General features: G+C 34.5%; 2 protein-coding genes across 10 annotated transcripts in view; one reads left to right on the top strand and one right to left on the bottom strand.

Moving 5' to 3' along the window:
• The window catches only part of WDR17 (WD repeat domain 17), a 56,302-nt gene extending 44,005 nt beyond the window's left edge, over positions 1-12,297 (top strand). For 3 of the 5 annotated variants that reach the window (XM_015624352.1, XM_015624353.3, XM_015624350.3), the window contains exons 22-30: positions 884-1,023; positions 3,495-3,515; positions 4,476-4,587; positions 5,298-5,439; positions 5,528-5,630; positions 6,516-6,617; positions 7,719-7,814; positions 7,982-8,165; positions 9,848-12,297. In XM_015624352.1, coding sequence (XP_015479838.1) covers positions 884-1,023; positions 3,495-3,515; positions 4,476-4,587; positions 5,298-5,439; positions 5,528-5,630; positions 6,516-6,617; positions 7,719-7,814; positions 7,982-8,165; positions 9,848-9,967 — 1,020 coding nt within the window. In that variant the 3' untranslated portion in view covers positions 9,968-12,297. Of the gene's footprint in view, positions 1-883; positions 3,516-4,475; positions 4,588-5,297; positions 5,440-5,527; positions 5,631-6,515; positions 6,618-7,718; positions 7,815-7,981; positions 8,166-9,847 lie in introns of those variants that run through there. The other 2 variants (XM_015624351.3, XM_033513999.1) reach the window with 2 other exon arrangements.
• Positions 12,298-14,874: 2,577 nt separating this feature from the next.
• Positions 14,875-24,276, bottom strand: part of ASB5 (ankyrin repeat and SOCS box containing 5) — a 40,395-nt gene continuing 30,993 nt past the window's right edge. For all 5 annotated transcript variants that reach the window (XM_033514001.1, XM_015624356.2, XM_015624355.3 and 2 more), the window contains 6 exons: positions 22,083-22,162; positions 20,940-21,047; positions 19,398-19,548; positions 19,130-19,264; positions 16,934-17,125; positions 14,875-15,579 (listed from right to left, as the gene is read on the bottom strand). In XM_033514001.1, the coding sequence (XP_033369892.1) occupies positions 15,452-15,579; positions 16,934-17,125; positions 19,130-19,264; positions 19,398-19,548; positions 20,940-21,047; positions 22,083-22,162 (794 nt within the window). In that variant the 3' untranslated portion in view covers positions 14,875-15,451. The remainder of the gene's footprint in view (positions 15,580-16,933; positions 17,126-19,129; positions 19,265-19,397; positions 19,549-20,939; positions 21,048-22,082; positions 22,163-24,276) is intronic.

A 24,276-nucleotide genomic window follows, 5' to 3' on the forward strand; every position in this document is an offset into this window, starting at 1 on the left:
TTTATACTATCTTGCTATTTTAGACAATAAAAGATACTTAAGTACCTAAGATATATACATCTAAGTGTTAGTATTTATGGTGACTCAAAATACCCATTCAGAACTGGAAGTCATTGTGCTAAAGGTAATGTAGTCATCTACCTTGAAGAATTTACAGTCTAAATGAAGAAGTAAATAGGAAAAGAAAACCCCACCCCTCAGTAAAAAAAAATAGAACTGACATGTAGGAAACATTTTATTGTTTTTTATTTGCTTTTTATTTGTAGTTTTACAAATTTTATTTTACTCATTTTATCTGGATTTTGTTGTTGTTGACTTAACATGTTTTCCTCCTCTATGCCCCCAAGTAAATATAATTCCATCCCAATGAGCTAATCTGAGAGAAACTGAGATTCAGTTAATGCCTATATTTCTAAATAGGCATATTCAAGTTGTGTAGTCTCCTAGCGTTTGACATTCTGCTATGCCTATTCGTAACTATGATTGCTCAGAGAGAGTAAGAACAGGACAATCCTTCCAGTTTTCTTGGGTTTTTGAGTCTCCTTTCATTGAAAGAGAGGGAAATATATATTTTGTTTGCTAGTGTCCTTAAGATTAGATGGAATTCCTAGCATGCATTTTAGGTATCATATTTATGTGATCCTTCAGTTGAATAAAGGAAGATTCTGCTAAAAGAAATCTATTTGGTTGTTTAAAAACACACTAACACATAGTGCACAATTATTTACTCATTCAAGAGACCCAAAATACATATAATTGAGTTTAATCATTGCATATTTTGTCCTTCTGTAAAAAGTCTCATAAGTGAATGTCATATGTTCAACATGATGAATGTCCAAAAATGCTTAAGTCCTTTAATGATATAATTTCTCCATTGAGCAAGCTGGCGATGGCAAACCTGATTCGTGGAAATGAACTGGAGCTGGCAATCAGTGTGGGTACTGTCTTGGGAGAAAGTGCAGCACAAGCAACACATTATGCCCTAGAGTTACTAGCAAGGAAATGTATGGCAGTAATAACATGGTAAGAATTTCCTAATCCAAAGAAGATTTTTAAAAATTTTCTCCCTGGCAAAACAATCAAGGTGTATCATTGTGAAACTTTTGTAGATATCAAACTATCATGGGAAGGGAGAATAAAAATTTCTGCTTGAATAAGAATTGCTATATTAGACCTTTGAAGTACATGGCATGCAAATGTTCTCTTTTAATCTCAAAATACATTCTGTATGCATTGTAAATGAGAGAGGAGTCATTGTCAGAGTATGAAACCCACTGAAAAAAACCCTAGCTACATGGACAATTGGTAGCTTATGAACTCCTAGTTTGTATTGAATAAAAAGAGCTGCTTCAAAAAAAGCAAGGCTGGAATTGAGTTAAAAAGTCAAAAGGAAAAGCTCAAGTAGGTTATGTAAAGTGATTTTTAAGTACCTGACTGAAAAATATAAAACTATGGGTCTGAGGAATTATCTTCTATTGGTATTAGGAGCAGAAGACTCCTGCAAAGATATAAGGATGAAACAGGATTAGTATTTAATTCTGCAGAAGTAACTTTTCTCTTGCATATAGAGGAGTCCTTCTGTGGTAAATTTTCTTTTCCTGATTGTAGTGGTTTTACTTTGAAGAATACAATTTCTTGGATTTTATCTAACAATGAAAAAGCAGAAAACTTTCCTAAGGTATATTTGGCAGCTGTATAACTGGTTTGTAATAATCATTTCATAGAAAATGTATACTTTAACAATTAAGGATCAGTTTTTCTTCTACAGTTAGTATTTACTGATGTTAATATATTATTAGATTGTTAATGCTAATTAATGCTAATATTAATCTATTATTAGTTATTGCTAATGCTAATCTAGAGGTAGCCTGAGAGAAGCATAGTGGAACGCCTCTCTACAGAGCATTTAGTTTTCATTAGACAATGAAGCATTGTACAGAAAAATAAAATAAGAAACTGGTGACTTTGCTGTTTTCATTTTGCAATGGTTTAGCATGTCTGCATTGCACTAGGTTAGAATAGAGCTGTTTTGGCAACTCCATCTGCAGCTTCTAAAGTGTCTGAAGCTCCTACTTTGATCTCCTTGCCTTCATTGTGAAGGGTGATTTTTTTGTAGCCTCCAAAAGCAAGCGCTGGATGTGGAGTTACAAAAAACTGTGTATATTTTTTCCAATTCCATAGCAAAAGCTTGTTCTGATCTCAGGGCTGCAATTAGTGCTTAAAATGGTATGGCATTTTTGTTTATGTCCATAAAGCTGCTGTAAACTTAATGCTTGTGTACACTGAAGTCTGCATGGGTATACGTGATAAAATTTTAAAGTGGTGTAAAGGAGCTGCATATTGCCCAAGTATACATCTGGGTTTTTCAATGGGTTTCACACACTGTACTGCTATACTGAACATCCTAAAATCCTGGATTTTCAGCCATTACAGCATATTTTTATATTCTGTAGCAAAAGATCAGAGATTCATGATCTCTTTGTTTTGTTATAGAGAGATTTTCACACAGCATAATCCCCTTGGTTAACTGCATTCATAAGATCCTGTATAAGGCAGCTGGAGTTCATGGGTCTCTGATATTTGAAGGGCTCCCCTCTTTTTTTTTTTTACTGGTTGTTATGCTTAGAGATATGCATCAGTTGGAAACATTTTGCTGTAGCAAAGCACTTACTTGTAGACAACAAAAGGAATACCAAAAGGACCCTGATAAGTTAATAAAGAAATCAGTTACTGGTGGAATGTGTCTTGGGTTTTGGTTGGTTGTTTTTCGAAATGCTCTAAAATATAAAATCAAGCCAAAAAATAATTTTAAACTAAACATTCACACACTTTTCCAAATCTAGAGCCTTTAGAACATGTGTGAGTGTTTAAGGACACATTTTTATGTGTATTTAACACCTAAATACTGTTGAAAGCAACTTTTTATTATTCAAAAAGTTAGTCATGTTTGACCTGAGATGCTGAATTCTGCATATGCAAACTCAGTCATCTCATTTTTATCTTTATACTCGACAATGTTTTCAGTTTGATTCTTCAAAATCATTCCAGGTAGCACAATTTGTAGGCCGTTGTATGAGGGCTTTTTTGAATTACTTCTTTTCAAATGAATATTGGATATAATTTTTTTGACAAGACAATTTCTAGTCACTTAAAAAATGTTTAAAGTGCTTATGAAGATTAGTATATATGATTAAGTGATCTTGAAAATAGCTTAAGAACTTTTGAAATATCCTAGATTCTGAAAGAATGCTTCTGTAACTTGGAAAAGTGGCTGTTGCATAGTAATAGTATCACAGATTTTCTAAAGACCTTTGAGCATTAATTTCTTTAGGTTGTCAGAAGGCATAAAATAGAAAGATTTTTTCTTTTTGTTTTGAATTCAGTTACTCTAACCCTTAGATTTGCTGTTGTAGTTTAATTATTTTCCATCAGATATTTTCTCTGTAAAGTAATACAAAATTTTGTTCAATACTGTTTCAATATCTTTCTTTTAGCTTCCCATCACTTGGATACAGGTATTTTGCTTTTTTGGAGAAAGTTTAAATTTATTTTTTTCCTTAATAAATTCAAAAGCTTTTCAAATTTCTCTTAAGTGTCCTAATTTTTAATTGTGATTAATACTTGAAAGTGAGATAGAAAGCAGTTGCAAATATTGGATAATAGCATACTTTAACATTTTTAAGGACCATATTCTGAAAACCCAGAGTAAATCAGTAGGAATTTTTGCCTTACACAAGGGTAAGTCAGTCTTGAGGTTCACAGGAGAAATTACATCTGCATGAATAGAAGAGTCACAGAATAACCAATTATTAAAACTTAAATAGAACAATTTCCAAATAATTTCCTAATATTACACATGTTCCATTCTGCTGTTTGTTGTGTGAAAGACAGGGTAACAAGTGGTAAAAAACTTAGGAAAATGTAAGAAATGGTAGTTTGCTAAAACAATTTTCCTTTGAGAAGGCTGAAAATAAGTATCATATCCTTTTCTCATATAATCTCTCTGTTTAAATGTCACATGAGCACCAAGCCATTCTGGATGAGTGTGACAGATGTTCTATGTTGATGTCATGAAGCTTTAGAAGCCTGAAATTTGAGGATGGTTTCATGACAGAACCACATCATCATCTTTTCTTCTGTCATATTTGAGGGTTCCTTCTCTCTTTTCCCATTGCTGCTCACATATTCTTCCATTTCACTTTGAGATGGTTTTGATGCTTAAGAATTGCATAGATGTTTAATTCAACCAGCTAAAGCAACAGAAAATTAATGAATGACTTTCCCAATAAGATGAATAATTAAGCCTCATTTATTGAACAAAAATAGTCTTAGAGACTGAGGTTGCTTCAACACTTATGTGGAAATAGTATTTTTTTCAGTAAAATCTTCTATATAACAGGAATATAAAAGAGAAAATAATTTCCTTCTACTACAAACCATCAAGAATAACTACATGTCATCTTTTATTTGTGCAGGGATTTAGCAGTTGATCTTCTTATGATGATTCCTGATAATAAACTACAGTTAGTAAAACTGTGTGCTTTTTATCCTGGATGCATAGCAGAAATAAATGACCTGCATGAAAAGGTACATCATAAAAGAATTTACCTGAATCCAATAAGGTTTTGTATTGATTTATTTACTAATTTCAAAAACCATAAGGCCATATAAAACCATAGGATGAATTTGTCTCTACAGTCTTATATGTAACATATCCTTTCTACCTCTATTAGTTTTTTGTTGACTTTATTTTCAGTATTGAACAATAAATTTAGTTCTTTATTTTGTTCCTTTGTGCACTCTTTCCCTGACGCACATTACTTTCTGAAGTAGCTTATGATCTTCAGAATTACCTGTCAATATGATTTATAACCTAATAAATGTGCAACCTAATCATGTTTTGGCAGATCAACTTTCTGTGGTCTGTATTGTTTTACATCTTATGCCTGTAATGTCCATAAATGTCTCCTTTCCTCTTCAGCAGTGGAAGGGTCTGCTTTGGTTGGACTCCATTAGAGTACAACTCAGACTGAACATTTATTAAACAGTAATAAAAACTTCGCAAAAACATTAGCAATGAAATCTGGTACAGCTTAAATTAAAGTCACAGAACCTTTTCCAGTGTTGCTATGGTCTAGATGGCTTTCTTAATATGCATTATATGCAGGTATGTCTTTCAATGACTCCAACAGAGAGAATTTTTTCTTATTGTTATGCGCAAACATCAGCATTTCTCTGCGTCTTAGATAAGTATTGGAACATTTCAGTCACTTTCTGGCAAAATCTTTGTTTTCTAGTGTAATCTTCCTGATGTGGAAGAATGTATGCGACTAGCAGAGACAATCCAGGCAGATGGGGATGTATTTGAAACAATAAAGTACTATCTGTTAAGCACAGAACCTGAAAAGGCTCTCCCTGTTGGCATTCAGTATGTGAAAGGTAGGTACTTGGATGAAGAACAATTTTAAAGCAAAAGTCATTTTTATAACTTCCCTCATGAGGTATTTTTCTTTTTATTTTTTAACAGAACAACTTTGTGGCTCAGACTGGACTTTAGATTCAGTCTTTCCGTATCTTGATCTTCTAAGTTACATACGGACTGAACAGTTAATGTTGCCTAAGTGTAGTGAGTGAGTATATTTTCCTATCTTAGAATAAGTGGAACTTTCTTAAAGGAATCTTTCAGATTGCATATATATAGGTGCACGCTGTTAGTGTAATTTTTTTGTTTAACAGAAGAGGGACATAAAAAAATTCCAGCAAGCATTTTTGTTTCCAGTCTGGAGAACAGAATGTGGATTTTCCCAGATTTTGAAGGTTTAGCAAGAAAAAATAAGATATTTTAATGCTTCTTTCTCAGTGGAGTATTTGCAATATGTGAATCAATGCTGGCTTATGTGAAGAGCTTCACTTTGATCAGCTCTGGTTTCAGTTTCCTGAAGTGGTATCACAAGTCATGTGGGCTTTTATGTCCAAGTGTTAAGGAACATTGGATTGCCACTCTCTGAATTAACTCTAAAATAGTTGGATAGCTCTGGTTCACCTTTATGATGGACAGTTGAAGCTAGGCCTAGGTGCCTACACAAGTATTCACAATATACACAAATACACAATATATCCTTTTCACGTGAAGAACGAAAGGGAGGAAAAAGTTGGGGAAACTTGGTGAAACTGAAATTGACACTAATATTTGGGGCAGTTTTATTTACATTTAGACTTTTATCACATTAAAAGGTCTGAGTGATTTTGTTTTTGTAACTCTACATGATTGTGCCTAGAATTGCATTGTATGTGCCATTAAAAATTTAGTAATGGAGATCAATATAAAGCAGATGGAGTCTGTTTTAAGAAGTCCATGACACAGAAAGTAAGCATAATTAGCAAACATATTCTTCACAAAAGCTGGCTGGATGGATGGATAGATAAGGTTTTAAAATTATAATTTGAATATGAGTATGGTTTATGTTTTTGCACATGCATGTTGTTTTTCATGATTGATACTTGCTTATTTACAGATTTCGGAATGAGTTGTTGATTTTGTGTGGTTATGTCGGTGCTTTACTTGCTATCAGAAGACAGTACAATAGCATTGTACCTGCACTGTATGAATACACAAGGTAATACTGTGTTTTCCCTAACTCTGAGTAATCTCAGTCCTTATTATGACATATGCCATACATTGAGCCCACTTCACATCCCATCTCAAAAAATTTAAAACATGTCTTTCCTCTTCACTATCCTCATGTGTGAAACTTGGTGAGAGGATTGGGAAAAGGGAAAAGGAGAATTTTTTTGTAGTTGGTTTCTTTTTTCTTTTCTGAACCTAAAGAAATAACAACATGAAATACAAGCTTTTACACAAGGGCTATTCTGGTTATGCATATTAATACACTAGTAACAAGCAGTCTTTGAAACTCAGTTTCTGTTACTTTTTGTTACTTTCTGTTACAAAGCTTTCAATTATCCTGGGATATAAAGAACTACATAATCATACAGCTCAAAGTTTTCTTCTTGGATTGCCCAGTATCTTCAGGACTCACAGATTTTTAGTTTCCAGCCCATCTTAAACTGGACACTTACCTGCTTAAGGTGGACAACTGACATGCTTAATTAAGCAGGACATTTTTAATCAACAACAATATCCCAACAATATCCCAACACAAAACAACAAAATATCCCAACACAACACAAACAAAAGATGCCGGAATTAGGTGAGGTAGTAACTGCCCCTTATATTTTGATAAATAAAAAAATGCAAGGACTTCTGAAAGGGCTTTGAAACTGTTTTCTGCAGGTGAAACAAGGCTGTCCCAAAGCATGTGTTGAACAATGTTTCTCTAACTGCATTTTTGTCACATGGAGCATATATAGGCAAATTTGATCCTTAATTTTAGTGAAGTTGACAATATTAAGAAACAAAAATACATATACCCTTAAAATATAGAATGGGCTTAAATTTAAAAAAATATTGCAAATTTAATAAGGTGTAAAGAGGGATAATTAAGAAAATTTAAATTGAAAGCTATACTTCTATATCTAGTATGAGTGTTATCAAAGTTTAATATAGTGTATATTGTGAAGGATTAATTTATTTCCATAGTTAGTTCATATCCAATCAAAAATAGTTTTACTTTATTACTGTCTATCATATTTTGCTTATAAGCAAGTAGTCATTATCAGGACTAGTTTGGACTTTAACTACTTGTATTCCTTTTCAGTCAGCTTTTAAAAAGACGGGAAGTATCTGTACCTTTGAAAATTGAACAGCTTTCTGAGGAATTAGATGCTTGGAGAGCTTGCACACAATCAAATAGGTAGGTGGAAAAATATAAAATTACCATGAGTGAGACTCATAGTATTTAACTGTTTTGTTGTATATTTATTGCCTTTGTAAAGTCTGAATGTCACTGCTTTGAGGATCTTAATTTCTAACACAAATTAGGAAGCGAAGTTGAAAACCAAATTTATTTTGTGTTCGTAGGCCTGCAGATGAGTTGCCGTGCACCCCGCCCTCTGAATCGCAGAGAGCGCTGTATTCAGTACTCGCATCACGAATTCAGGAGGAGCCTCTGAAAGGAATGGTTGGGCCAGACTGTGTCACTGGCTCAAATCTTCCCAGTCATTCAGATGTTCATACCTCTTGTTTGACTGGGCTAAAGATCCAGGTATGGTTTTGGAGAGCTGAAGTATACTTTCTTGCTGATAGCATTGACTACTTGTGAGGTTGCCAGAAATCAAAGGTCCCTCCCACCATTTGGCTGGAAAAAGGTCCAGGAGCAGACTTAAAGGTGACAGGCAGTGACATCTGCTATATAAGAAAGGCTGCATAAAGAATTGTCCAATCAAATAGTTGTCATTTCCCAAATACCAAACCTTTTCATTTCCATGGGAAAGATTTCCTTTGCCAAATGTTGTGTCTAAAGTGCATGTATCTTATTGGCTGCTCCCTCAACACAGCTGAAATAAAAGCCAGGAAATTATTTGTCTTCAACCACATACTAACATTTTTCTAGTTTTGGTTTTTATCACTGTGGAAATGCATAGTATAAAACTTGGAATTCATGCCTAATTAAATCCAGATATTAGAAGACTAAATATTCAAATACATTTATTCATCACTCACATTGAGATTTATGATTAATACACATTAGTCCTTACAACACCTCTTTAGCATATCTTGTTATTTTATTAAAGAGAAAATGGAAAGATCCTGAAAACACTACTCCTGAAAACATTGACTCCAGACAATGCCTCAGTGTGAATTTAATTTCCTAGGTGATGCTGAGTCTGTTTCCTCTGTCCAGTGGAAGATGTTGGCCCAAAGAGTAACAGGGTGGTGTTTAGGGACTAAGAGGGATGGATAGTTTTGTGACAAAATTTTTACAAAATGCTAATGGGATTTTTGAGGTAAACAAAATTCTAAACTTCTCACCATGAATCTCAAAAAACTTGCTCTTAACACTTCCAGATTAGATCAGTGGTTTCTGTCAATGGCTGTACTCTCAGCATTTGCTAACAGCCATGTAAAGATGCCACTGTTAATAATGCCTTCAACAAGAATAGCAAATATGGTGTCACCAGCTTGTCATCTACAGGATCCTTATTTCTGGATTAGCATACATTAGGAGTCATGGCTTTAGGCATGCAGATCAGCTCAACAATCAAAATTAGTTAATACTAAAGTAGAGCAGCCTACTTGCATGGCTTGACAAGTTTTACGTAGCAAAGTTGCAGAGCATAACTCTTTAAGAAAGCACTGAAATTGAAATGCAGCTTTAAGAGCAGATTTTGTCAAATTAATAAATTAGCAAATAGCTCTTCCATCACATGAACAAGTAGTTTTTCCTTTTCATAGTGAGTATTTCAAAGTGTTCTGTGGACTGCATGTAGACTCTGTTTTCAAACAATTTATAGAGGCATTATATCAGGGCTTTTTTGCAGATAGGAAAAAGCACAGATCAGCAGAAATAATGACAGACATGATGAAATATGGACAGTATTCAGAAGAAAAGTGTTTTTTACCTCAGTTTCTAATTCAAGATAAATTTAATTCTGGAATCATTGACAAGCATATAGAAAATAACAACAAAACACATAAAACTAAAAATTTAAACATTATGAGAAGTTGGGTTGACAGACTTAGGAGCATAAGTGCCCTCAATTCATAATGTGTAGCTGTTATCAAAGTTCTAAGTGAGTGGGGAAAAATCTCTGTGTGAGCATAGTGGATAGGTCTAAACAAGGTTTTTATGTTCTTCTCAGATAAAATGTGCTTTCTATTGTGGCCTTTATACAATACATGTATAATTTCTTTTTCTTTCCCTTCCCAAACATTTTTGCTTTACAGGGTCCAGTGTTCTTCCTTGAAGATGGAAAATCTGCTATTTCACTAAATGATGCTTTGATGTGGGCCAAAGCAAATCCTTTTTCACCATTAGGAACAGGAATACGACTTAACCCATTTTGATGAGGTGTTTCCTCTGTACTTTATAGTGCTTAAAATAACACTCTGGGGGTTAATGCTGATTTAACCTTGATAGTCAAAGAACAGAAAGGTGGTAGTTGATTCCTCCTGAAGGTCAGTTACTTGAACTTTGAAAATTATAGGATGAGAACGAAAGGATTTCTATACAAATGTTTGTTGAGGATCCAAAGAAAAAAGTTATTTGATAATCCAAAGAAAAAGTCCTAATTTCATATATAGCCATGCCATTTTTTAGTAAGAATATTGTCGTCAGACAATTATTTTTGTCAACTCTGTGTAAATAGGTGCTTAGTAAAGTAAGCAACTATCTACACATTACCAAAATACTGATAACAAACTGTGAAACCCATAAACACTCTTCCAAACATGACTTTATTGACAGCAACTGCAACCTGTTTTTAGAATAACTGAAATATTTTGGCTATTTCACACTGTCCCCCTTTTTAATTTAAACTAATTTTTATGTGTAGGGTTCTATAGCAAAAGTAAAATTTAAACAGTAGATGCTTTGTTTCATCCACTTGTTATTATGCTTTAATAGCAGTACAAATAGAAGGTCACTTTTGTTTTGTTTAGATTACCTATTTATTATCTATTTATTTAGATTATCTAGATTACAAAATTCTATTTTCTAATATAATCATATTTGGCAACATTCCCTGTTATTCTTTCACTGGAGGCTAAAACTCTTTATAAACTTTTTTTTTTTTTAAACAAAGGCTTTGTAAGGAACAAAAAGCATATTTATTGAAGTTATTTAACTATGCTATGTACATTTTAAATGCTTGTTTTCTTTTTACATTTTGTATTAGTTATAAACATGCATATGGTATGACAGACCAGAAATAAATACTTGTGCATATATATATTTTTATTTACTAAATCTGCGCTCAAATGGAAAAACAGTTATGGCAATAGAATACTAAAAATATTTAAACTTTAAAGGTGTGTATAGTATGGAATTTAATTATAAGTAATATATTATTATTATTATTAATTATTCTTATAATCAGAATTGCTCACCTGTAGAAAAGATGCCTTGGTTACAATACTCTTTATTAGCTTAACTGATGGCACATAAGCAGAAATCTGCTTTATCTGTTCCTACATTTTTTGCTGCTGCTTTAAAACAAATTTTTAAATTTATTTAAATTCCTGATAGTTACATGAAAATAAAGAGGCTGGAATTAAAAATTGGCAGAATTATTTCTATAGCAACTGTTGTAAAACTGTAAATAGTATCAGGTCTCTATTTAGCAGATCCTATCAAACAATCCTCAATACAGAGGTAAGCTTTGCCCTGATTTAACTATAGAAATAACCATGCCACCATGCTGGAAAGGAGATTACAAATAAAAGAAAATCCTGGGTTGTTTTCTTCCCTCCCTCTTTAAAATAGCAAAATTTAACTCTGGCAATGTTCTAGAGTATTATTACAGGGTTGCTGATATAAGAATATATTGCGTGGAGGGAATACAGCTGTTTTGTACCCTAAAATCCCCATATCTGAATGTACTTGGGTGCTGGAACCAAATCTTTTATTTCCTGCAAGTATTCTTTGAAAATGGTTTTCCTTTGTTTGTTCCATGGAGCTTGCAGAAGAAGAATTCAGTTTCAGAAGTTAAAATTCATAGTTTTTGAAAGACTTTTCCAGCAGTCAGTATCTGATCTTGCTTCTGTCAAATGAAAGACTACCTGTCTTTTAATACATAAATCATACAACCTGGTATGTAAAAGTTGTTGATACAGAGGTGGAGAGCAAAGGTAAGAACTGAACACACAGCCCCATGACTGATGATTGGGATCTGAAGCATTGACCCAACTACCATTCTACTATATTTAAAATCTTTTGTTGTATCACAAGTATTTTTACTAATACTTCACAGTTAAAATATCTTAAATATATAGTGTAACTACATCAATGTGTTGCACATAAATTGTGCCTTAACATGGAATCTTGGGCAAATCTACTCCCTCTAAATTACAGAGTAAGGGTTAAGAATTCTTTCCTTACTAAAGTAATAAAAATTAAGTCAAAGGGTGTTTTTTTATATTGGGGATCCATCAGGTAACAGTCATTGTGAATAACACGAGGTTGCATTTTCCTTAAAGTTGTTTGTACAGTGTGGAGTGAGGGGAATATGCATAAAAGGTTGTAATTGTGTCTGCTGTTACAGCTGTGGTTGCAACTGTCAACTAGTTAATCTTTTCAAAAATAATTTCAGATTGTTTGCTAATATGTAGCTTCATTGTCTAGTACAGCAAGTCAAATACAGGTATCTTCCCCTTAATATTAAAGAATACTTTGTCTTCAAAAGACTGTTTGACTCCTCTGTAAAAGTCATATTTCCATTTAAATGAAAGAACATATGAAGCTACACAGCTACTGCTTTCCAATTACTATTAAATCTCAGTTATGTTCAACATCCCTGAGAAACCAAATCCATTGTTCTCTGGAAATAATCTGTCCAACAGTGCTGACATGTTTATAAGCTTCAGAGACAGCTTCACTGGCAGCTGCAGTCTGAGATAGGAGATTTGGCACTTTAAACCCACGTTGTGGACTGGAATGATGCCCTTTTTGTTCCACCCTGTGTGGGGCTCCCGCCAGGCTGGGCCAGTGATGCTGGACTGGGCATGGCCAGAGCCAGGTGGCCCCCAGCCCCAGGACAGGCCCAGGAGAAACACAAAGAGACCAGTGTATCATTGTATTCCACCTGCTTTCTCACCCACTAGTGAGACAGCCACTCTGGGTCTCTGGAATACTTTCAACAACCCTACAGGATTTCACTGCTGGATTTCTTTCCAGAATTGACATACTACACTACTTTTTTTTACTTTTTTTTTTTTTTTTTCCCTGAAAATGCCTTAGAACACTTTTTAACTGGTATAACAATTAATTTAATAAGGGCTTTATTGGAACAATCTTTAACAGTGCTCTGACCTGGGTGAATGTTTGCTTCAGATCCTGGTTCATAGTATTTTAATACATTACTTAACATTTATTTCATACTAAGAATTCAACCAATCAAAGCCACATTGGAATATGGCCCTCACAGCATGAGAACAGTAACAAACCTGTTTCCTTTAATTTCTGGCTAAACAAGGCATTATTTTTGGAATGGCTTTTACCAAGTACTAACACCAGGTATTTCATTGTTCTCTGTTTTTAGTATGTTGCAAGAGCATGCTCTGATCTGCCAGAAACCTGTTCCAGTACATAGTCCTGCCAGGCCAACAACATCTATTCCCTATTTTGTTTGTCCCTGTCACATAGTAACAGAAACAATGCCCCATCCAACTCGGTTCAGCTTGCCAAAATGAACTCAATTTTCACGTAATTAGCTTTTCACAAAAGATTTATGTTGAAAAGTGCCTCTTGCTTGAGATCAAAATAATGGTATTACCAAAAGCCAGTTTCTTTTGTTTAGTCTCCTATTCTGTATAATTACAGAAAAAAATAGCACCAAATACTTGTAAACTACAAAGATGGTCTTGTTTGCTCTTTGGATGGTGGCAGGGATCAGGGGGGATGGTGGGAATAGATATTGCAAATGCCACAAGTGCATGATCACACCTATTTGCAATGAGATGGTTTGGACTCAGGTGTGACTCTTAGCAAAAATCTTAACATTATCTGGTTGTGTTCTGAACAGCAGAATGGCCATGTTTGCTCCAAACTGATATAGGTGTATAGAACATGAGAGCTTTTTCTACCACTTTGGATCAAACTTGAAAAGCAATGTGTACACCTGAAGGTGGGGCTCTAAATGAGCTCATTCTACGTGGAAAGGTTCAACAGTGCCGTGGTTGGCTTGGCAGTTCAAAGTTGGCTTGTTTGTCAAAGTAACACACAGTAATGGTGTACCTAAAAACACAAATTGCTGCTTCCTGGATGAAAACAAAAACCACTACACTCACCCCAGTACAGACTCAGGATATGATGGACTCCTAAGCAGCTCCTCATATTTGTATGTGACTTTCCTTCTCCAGAAAAGACCCCTAACTAGAGTTTTTGCAGGGAACAGAAACAAATTAAGGTTATTTAACACAGTGTCAAGACAACTACACTTTTTATTAGGTGCATATAATTTAGCAACTGAGTAAGCATTCCTCTTTGTGAAAGCTTCCTCTATAGTTAGTTCCTCACTTAGCATCTTTCCAGTAGAAACATAAATACTGAAAGGAGTCACTGAAAAGGAATGGAAGAGGGTGAATCACCAAGGGCAAATGGCAAGTTTTCAGGTGTCCCACGCTTTAGTTTGTAGGAATTGAGTATCAGTCGCTGAGAATGTACTCTGTTCTTAAAGGAACACCAAATGAGAAGTGGGGAAGGATAAGTGCTGCATTTTCATCTATTCAGATCACAATCATCAAAAATTCAAGGGCATGAGCAAAGCCCTGGGCTTTTCTAATGTCTGTTGGGGGTGTCACCATTCCAACTCTGGCTAGAGTTGAACAATACCTTTTCACAGAAATGCCTGCTGGGGTATTCTGGGAATTTGCAATAGGATTTTTGGAGCTAGGTAAATGTTTACAAAACGGACAGTAAGAGAAGTCATGTCCTTATCAAGATATACCCATCTTGATACAGAAAACTGACATGTTTGAAACCTTGTAATCACCTCCTGAACTCAAGCTTGTGGATTCAGTATCCACATCTCCACTTCAGAAAGCTCACAGATACTACACATTAAAATATGCCTCTCTCTGAGGCAAATAATTATTTAATATGCCCATTAAATGCTTGTGATACAGCATTTTTATGAAAAGATAAGGGAAGTGCCCATGTAATTCTGTTTTACAAGAGTATATCAAAAGTATCTCTGTGGTAAGGCTTTTGAGAAATAAGTTACTAATTGTAGCAATAAACAGAATTCTACAAAAAATTAAGTTTTTATTCACATCAGTTTAATTACAATTCACAGCACAGGCAGTGAGGAAGAGTAAAGGAAGCTCCTCACTGTGATTAATGAATTTTTTATATAAAGAAAAAGAATCAAAGTCTAATGGTTTTATTTTTATCAATGCATATAGTGCACCCATCACCAAATATTTTTAGGTACACAAACAACAGAAATTTAAAAATACAAATGGACAAACTTAACAAATAATAATGAAGAAACTCTTTGTGGTTCAAGTGTGTCAAACAGATTTTAAAAACATAAACACAATTAAAGTTAACAGCACTAAAGCTATTGAGGGTTAAGATAAAGTTATACAATCATGTCCCAGAGTATCAGCACACTTATTTAATTCAGCTGGATTAGCACCTTGGCACTAGTTGCTGAATGGCTCCCAATTACTATTACATTACCAACACCAGGTGTCAAAGATACAATTTTTTAAGCAATATGCAAAAGGCTTTTTTTTTTCCGCCCAGCAGTTCTTTAGATAAAACATACAATAAACAGAGAGAAGAAAATGTACTTGCTATATTTAAGTTTCTAACAGTTAATTACTATGTTATCTGTACTGTAAGAAATTCTTAAGTATTGTTGGCAACTGGAGCTGTGGAACAAGATGCAGTCTAGCTCTTCCTATGTAATTTCGGATACATAGTCGGCAGAGCTGACAAAGAGAAGATGGTGTAGCTGCAAACAATAAAGAAAAGAGTTTAATTGTACAACTATAAAATCCAGCATTTTGTTTTACAACAGTCTTGCACAATAATGGCATTTAAAAAAAAAAAAATTAAAAAAGTTCACATTTTTCAAATTTGACCTTTTTCTTCATTCCCTTTCCTTTATTGCCTTTCTTCCCTCAAAGGTAAAGACTGGAGCTGCTTACACCTTAATTATAGTTAGGGAAATACTAAAGAAAGCAAGCCAAGGTCAGTTTTTTAAAATTAAAAACCAGCTCCAAGAAAATATCTGAAGTCAATAACTTTAAAACCTGCAGACTTGTTGTTTTTGCGTTTTTTATTCACAGCACAGGTTACATACCTGCTACAGCACTACCAATGCATCACTGCAACAAGAATAACCAGGAAAAATACTCCAAGATCCTGGACCATATTAAATGGTCTTACTATTTAATCATGTCTTTACCATTCTAACCCCCACTCCTTCAAAATGAACACTGCTGTTTTCTCTGGACAATAAACCTATATCTGTTTCAAGCCATGTAATTTTTTTTATTTACTCTAACTTTTAAAAACACTACTAGTCTTAGTAAATTTGTGAAAATAGACAGTTTTAAGAGGGGTTTTGTTAATAGCATTCAGACTACAGAATGGTTTTTAGAAGGAAAATATGAATCAGTCTTACTTGTCAGTTCACCTCTAAAGAGGCGCCCATGGTTATTCAAGGAGTTTCATTCTCTTGTGGTTTATTTTTACATTCTACATACTTCAGTCTGAACAAGTCCAGCTCCCTTTGGAATATTCTCTCTCTCCAAAGCAGATAGACCTTTAAGAGGCTTGAGGGACTATAGACTCTTTAGTCTCCTGTTTCTCAGGTTTTTATAATTTTTTTAAGAAAATTTAGAAAATTACACTTCTTATGCCTTTTGCCCACAATCAAAATAATTTGTTTTATATGAACATAAAATATATATTTAAAAATATTATGACAGCTGACCAAAATGAAATATTTTAACCTGAAATTTAACCTGTTTCTTTTTAACAAGGTCTGTAAAAATGAATAAAAATGTAGCTTTAATGTCTACTTGTGTAAACACCCAATAAACATATGACGATACTTTTTCAGCTTGTATAAATTCTGATGCTGCTTGGTCAATGGGCTCTGGCCTGAGGCTAAATATTGCTGAGTCTGTTTGTAGTTAGAAAGGAAATTACCTGAATGCTCATATATTCATTTCATACAGCACAGTGTTACCTTCTATAACATGGGTTGTTTGGACTCTTAAGTTGGGGGTTTTTCTAGGTGGGTTTGTTTTTTTTAATAATACAAGTTTCAGTTTCAAATATAAACATGTAAAACTTACCTTCGTGGAAGAGCAGCAGTCTCTCCACTAAACTGCTTGGGGCAGCTAAATCAACAGGCCTCTCAAAATCTGAATTTTTGGCATTTATGTCTGCCCCAAATTCGAGGAGTAAGTTTACAATCTCTGTACTAGAATGCTGGGCAGCAGCATGGAGTGGAGTTTGCAAATTCTTTCCTTTCTGCACATTGGCACCTGGTGGATAGATGCACATAAAGAGATGTAAGAAGAGAATTAAATTTGCCATTGAGTAAGGAAGACAAGGCTACAAAACAAAGAAAAACCACCACTGGCCTGGAATGCCACAGTGCACTTAGCCACTTTATTAATTTTATTGCATAAATCTGTAACTAATCACATCAATGTTTTGTTTGGGTTTTGTTTTTTTATCCTAGGTTGTATTACCTAAGTACTAAGTACAAACAGATTAAGAGGTATCAGGTACCAGTCAGAGAACATGAGCATCACTATTGCCTAATCACAATAAAACACTTTTTGTACACATTTAAGACAATTTTCACTACATAAAAAAACATATTTTCTTTATTTGAGTCTTAAAAAAAACCCAAAACACTAAACTGAAGTTTTGTATGTATATTTTTGTAAGTACACCAACTCAAGAAGCAATCTTGGACACTTTATAATTTTTCATATGTTGAAGCTTGCAAAGGGTTTGAAATAGATTGCCATCCCATCTAACCTTTTTTTATTAATCTATAAATTAATTTTAATTTTAATTAAGGTGAGATACACAGTCAAGAAAGCTAATAGGAAAAAAAAACCTTAAATCATTAATTCTCCCAATCCATGAGTTCTAATTATTACACTTTTATATTAATACGTAATTGTTAACATGTTTTAAATTAAAATGGACTAAATTAATTTGCACTAATGCATTCATATTCAAGAAAAAAAATCCATACATGAGTTAAACTAAACTAGCTAGTATGGAAGAATTTCCCTTGCAGGCAAGCTGTTGATTCATCTAAAACCAAGCCTTCTTCAGACTTCTTACTGACCTTGTGAGACCAAAAATTGCCCTCTGTACCACCTCTCCTCCCTGAATCAACACTTTGCATTTTAAATGCCCATTTGAGTAAAATAAGTTAATAATGTAACAGGTCTAGCAATTGGGTCTGAAGTCTGAATAATTCACTCTTCTTAACATTAACAATTTGCACATGCTTCTGCAGTACCATGCTTTTGCTTATTTCATTGTCCATCTGCTTTCCAACTTCTAATACATTCTCACAAACTGATAAAACATGAAAAAAAATTAACTTACATAAATAGCTACTTATATCCTCAATACCCTTTTCTACTTCAGGGCACCAGCAAATGTAGAATATGCCCTTCAGTTACTGTTTTTTCTGTGTGGTAGTATTTAAATCCCAAAATATGCTAATTACATTTTTGCTGTTCTTAAACCTAAAAAATCATGACATAGGGTAATTAATCATCCAAGGAGATGGACTCAATGAGAAACACTTTAACTGCTTGTTTAAGTTCTAAATATAGCATGGAATCAACTAAAAAACCTATTCTGGTTCAATGATAGCAAGGCTGAATTATCCATATATACATTTTAATTCCTTGCTCTGCAGGATGCAAAGGCCCTGTAGGTAAATACCTGAAATACAGAAAATTGTCTTTCAGCTATGACAGTAGTGTTCCTGGACTTGTGCTGAAACAGAGCGAGCCTTCAACATCTCTTACCCACTGATTAAATAAATAATCTTAAATTTAGGATCAGATGCCTTTTACCTCACCTCTTCCCTCTGCAACTTAGCCTCTATGCCTTGTGAAAAGTCAGAACTTGCTGAAGAATGAAAGCAAGTGAGAGTTCATTGCTAAAATAGTTTGATTGAAATCTCAATGATTACTATATGAAATTTCTCAAAGCTCATTTTTTCCCTTGTTTTTCCTAAAGAAAATTAATACCTATAAAGCTGCTGTATGTGCTGAAAATTTTGAACATGCATTCTTACTGGTCTTCCTGTTTTCCTCTTATGCTTACTATGGCACCAAAAAATAAAAGATATAGTAAGTTATAAGAAAACATGAATCAGCATAAACTTTGAAGTAGAACCCTGCAAGCAAGGGTTCCAGTTCAATTGGCTGAGCACAGCTGACTTCAAAGGCGAGCACAATACGCTTATTTTACAGACCAGTAATATTTTTATTTAAATCATGACATACCTGCATAAAGAAGCTTTCGAATACAATGGATCTGCTGTGAAACACAAGCTACATACAGAGGTGTTCCTAAATGAGGAAGATCTTGGTCAACATCTATACCCCAGGATATCAGTACCTCCAGACATTCACTGTGACCTGTCAGTACAAAGCATGACAGTTTGCTCGACTTCAGTACGCTGTCCCATGGACAAAACCACACACATTTCTTAACCCTCTTGCTGAGACATTGCTCAACTGCTCCATGTTTATTGAGGAGGTAATTTCTTACCTCTGCTGGCTGCTTCATGTGTTGGTGATGGCAGACAGGACTCCCATTGAGCTTTGGCACCGTACTGTAACAGGAGCTCGGCACATGCTGCACTGCCTCTCGAACAGGCATTAAATAAAGGTGTCACTCCATCAATTGTGGTAGCATTTACCTAGAATATATAAAATCTATTTACAAAAAGAATTGAAAGAAAGGTAGATTTTTAAAGAGGAAATAGTTATAAATTGCATAAAATGAAAAAAAACCATAAATGTACTAGATAAAATAACAAGTTAACTGACCAGCCCCTGTGAAACTGTCTTCCTCTTACCATGCTTCTCATTTGGAATTAGTTTACTATTATTCTTGTTAAACTATGTTGGATAAATACACCTGGAATACTAAAGATTGACATCTGGGCAGTAAATAATTTTAAAATAAAAAAAATCATTGCACTGAGCCTGTTTCACTGATACAGAAAGTTTAAACTTTGGGTACTAAAAGGATAAAGGGATTTTCTCTCCACAGCTCTGGCAAGAATTGAGGATTATTTGCCATTTTCTTCTGTTTTCGTCTCCAGGTTCAAGTGATTTTTCACAGGATGGAGACAAAGCTAAAAGCATAGGCTCAAGTGTTTCAATAGCAACCTCAGCACCTCACTCTTCAACTGGATATTTCCAAATAAGTGTGAGAGAGTAAAGAGACAAAGTTGGCAACTTTGTGAGGGCTAATAATACTAAAGGAAGGGGCAGAAATAATACTAATAATAATAATACTAAAGGAAGAAGTCACCTTCCAGGATTCTGACCTATCCTCTTTCATGCACCCCCTGAACCCAAACAAAACAATTAAAAACAGTAAAAATAAACCAGGTGGGAAAATGAAATTTTTTTCTTACAATTTTTTTATCTTGTGCTACCTGAAGTAGGGAGAAATTGGTTTTGGAAATATATATGTATCTTTTTATCTTTTTCTATAATAACACAGACACATTCCACATGGTTCTGAAAACTGAATTTTAAGAACAATAAATATTTCCATTACAAAGACCAGAGACCTGGGAAGCTATGCACTTAAACTCTGATGTCAGCAGACATTGCACTGAAAGTGATCAGTAAAATCCCATTTTCATTTTGGGATAAAAGATAAGACAGCCTATGTCAGGAGTACAGGAAAGAGACAGCGCTTTTCTCTACTCAGACCAAAGAATTTTAAGACCATACAGGTGCAGGGTGACAGCAGGCATTCTGAAGATTAAAAGAACAGCCTCCTAAAAAACACTCAAAGCAAGAGGAACCAAGTAAAGTAGAGGAATGCATTCCATATTTTAGAAGAGAAATAATGAATTTCTGCTAACAGATTCACTCCAAATTGTTACTGTCTCAGTGGCTGCCCAGCACTCTCATTTGCCAGCATTCAGATGGCAGCTGTAATTACATGAGATAAACACAGGCAATAGGGTAAGCACAGACCAATTACAATCAAGGAAAATAGTTAAAGTTCTCAGTTAAACCAAGGATAGAACTGGACTTCATATAAAAGAAAACAAAACCAAAGCCTTACATTCGCTCCTGCTTCAAGGAGGATTCTTGCACATCCTACATGATCTCCCAGACAGGCTTCATGGAGTGGAGTTACTTGGTCAATTGTTAGTGTGTCTACATTGTATCCCTAAAACAGATGTAAATGGTATTTAAAGATCATACAAAACCTGATAAGAGCCATTTCCTCATACTACTGTTCAAATGAATAGTTTACAATACTCTAGGCTTAAAACTCAACTTGCAATAAATTAATCCTCAGGGAGCATTTATTTTAAATCAGGAATAGGCATAAAATAATGCAGACTGTTTAGATGCTCAGTGACAGGGCAAAAGGCAACAGACCCAAGCCAGAACATGGAAAATTCCAAGAAGCTTTGTGGAAAAAAAATTTAACTGGGGGACAGTGATACCCTGAAACAGATGAGGGAAAGGATGGTGCATCTCCACTCTTGGTGGTCTTTAAAACCTCACAAAGACCTGAGTCTAAACTCTCCTGTGAGTCTATCATCCTGTGACTTAAGGTCTGAAATATCCAAAGCTATGAATTTTAGCAAAGAAAACACTTACTGGATTGAGAAAATCACCAAGCCCTCTAAATTTTTTGCAGTAGATGTTTGATTCTTAAGAACTAACAATTTTATCTACCTGTTTTCATCAAATGTATTCTATAGTATAATTTCTCATTATTGAAATAGCTAATAGGACAATATTATAATATTAAAATTTAGCATTTACAGTCTATCCCTTTGATATTATCTTTTTTTTTTTTAAATTATAACAATGCAAACAAAACCCAGAACCTTTCAGTGATTCTTCCTGTTAACTGGTATCTTCCTGACTATTTACCCAAAGGCTTAAATCAGTGAAACTATATTGATTTATACCATGAAAAGGGAAGACTGACATAAATTTAGATACAATTTTGTTTAGTGTGTTTGGAGTTCTTTTGGTTTTTTTGGGGGGGGAGAGGGTTAGGCAATATTTTAAACACTAGCTTATATCTTATAATATTAAAAGTTCCTAAATATGTATTGGTCTGAAAAATTCAAGTGAAAAAAGCAAAACAAAGCATACTAAATCTGCATTATTAATCTCTGCTGAGAGGTTAAATAACATTCATGAAATAACAAAATAAAAGCAATTGTAAAAACAGAGTCTTCACCTGTGACAATAAAGTCCTTAGAGAAAGAAGACGTCCTTGGCTGGCTGCCTCATGCAGAGGTGAGCGATCTGCCCAAGAACCTATATAATAACAACATTTATTGAATAAGCCATATCAATTAGAAAGGGTTTGGAATGCACAGAGCGAAGCAGAAAATATGATGCACAGAATGAAGTCAAATGTCCTATGAAATTAATTTTTCCTCTTTAGAAACTCAAATGATTAGTTTCTAAACAATAAAAAAATGCTCTATTATTAATTGTAAATATCTCTAATAAATCACTATGTGGTTCACAGAACAAAATATTGAGATATTGATATCAGTAATATGGTTGAATAAAATCATTAATTACCATATTCCACTTCTATTTTTGCACTGTTCATTTTTAATACGCATAACAAAACTTTGTAGCTGGAATATAGGGATTATTTAGACTTAAACCAGACAAAAAGCTGCCTGAAGAAGTTAAAAAGAAGCTGGTGTATATGAAAAGCAATGTGGGAATCTTTATGCATGGTGAGATTAATTTGAAGCTATACACAAGTGCAAAAAGAGAAATACAGTGAGAATCACAGTAAAAAAAATATTATAGTAGAAATAAGATACACAGTCTCAGTTCTCAATCCATAAACTATGAAGCCTAGAAATAATTAGATATGTTTTCTGTAAAGGTTTGGCCTTTATTTTCATTTATCACCCCCAAAAGAGAAAGGTGAAAAAATAATAGTAACCCAACAACAATCCTTCATTCACACACATAACCCTCCGTAACTCCCAACCCAGCTTCCAGAGACATCCTGAAGCTCTTGCTGAAGGACCTGCCCTTTCCTCTAGATGATTGCACACTGACAGGACCCTTCTAGCCAGCCAAGGTTGCAGGCAGACCTGATACTTATTTGTGGCAGGAATTTTGAAAATTCAGTTTTGAGAGGCTGTGCAAGGAAGAAACATCTTCAAAATGTATTATGAATTTTCAGTATTTATTCCTCTAAGAACAAAATCACTAGAACTGTAAAATACTAATGCAATCACTTGTGTGAGTTATATCAAGCTGCCCAAAATTCCTGAAGAAACGTAGAGAATTAGCCTGGAATGCAGAATTGGTAACACTGGCAGATGACTCTTCCACACGTGCGGGTTTGACTCTGCCAGGGACAGGGACTGCCTACAGAGCCAGCCGCTGCATTTACTGACAACCCAATGCATCTGAAATGTGAAGGCTGTTGCTCAATCACTGGCAGTCATCAGCCCAAGCTCTAAGATAGCTACACCCCAGAAATAGACACTGTTTCTGTTTCCAATTGGACTCCTCCTGTCCACCAGCCTGTTTCAGAAACAGGCTTTTGTTTACAATAAACACCCCCCTCAGGTCACATCAAGAATGACAAAAAGATGCTCAACCTGAAAAGAAATCAGGGCCTAGCTAAAAACATATGAAATGGTGCACAATAGGAAACTGTAGATAAAACCTCCATTTTCCCACTGGTGTTAGTGGATGAGGCTAAAACTTACACAGACGTATGACGGCATCTTGGAGAACATAGTGCACTTTGTGACTCAGCACTACTGAATACTACTGAGAGCAAAAACTTGGCAAAACAAAAGCAAAGATGATTATTTAAATTATCATAAGACTGCATACAGCTGATCACAGAAGTTTAAAAGTATGAGAGGACGGTTTTATAAACCTGACTTTAAAAAAAACAGTGAGATTTCTATTATGTCTCTGTTATGTTCTATGATTTTCTCCGGCTGACTGCTGCAAAAAATCCCTCAAGTTTAAATCTGTATTTAGAGGTTGGTTTTGGTATTTTGCCCCCCAGTCTCTATAAATGAGAACATCTCCCTCTTGACAGCTTATCCTACTCAATGAAAAAAAAAAAAAAAGCCACTTAACTGATTATATGGAAAAACATCTTATAAAGTTGTAAGAATTTTGTAGCTTTTATGCCCATTAAATACACTTACTTTTCAGACTTTTTTGTAGCCATGTATAAACACAACAAAGATGCAGGAAGGATCTGAAAGCAACAATTTTTCACCTTTATTTCCTTTACCTCTTTCCATCTTGGATTGATTGGAAGATTGTCTATTAATTACTCCAGTGACATTTGATAATCAAAAGATGCCAGATCCTGTTGTAAGCTCTGGTTTGCACCTAGATCCAACTTATATCCCTATCATCAGGATGAG

Source organism: Parus major, chromosome 4, assembly GCF_001522545.3.
Source record: "Parus major isolate Abel chromosome 4, Parus_major1.1, whole genome shotgun sequence".
NCBI classification, from domain to species: domain Eukaryota; kingdom Metazoa; phylum Chordata; class Aves; order Passeriformes; family Paridae; genus Parus; species Parus major.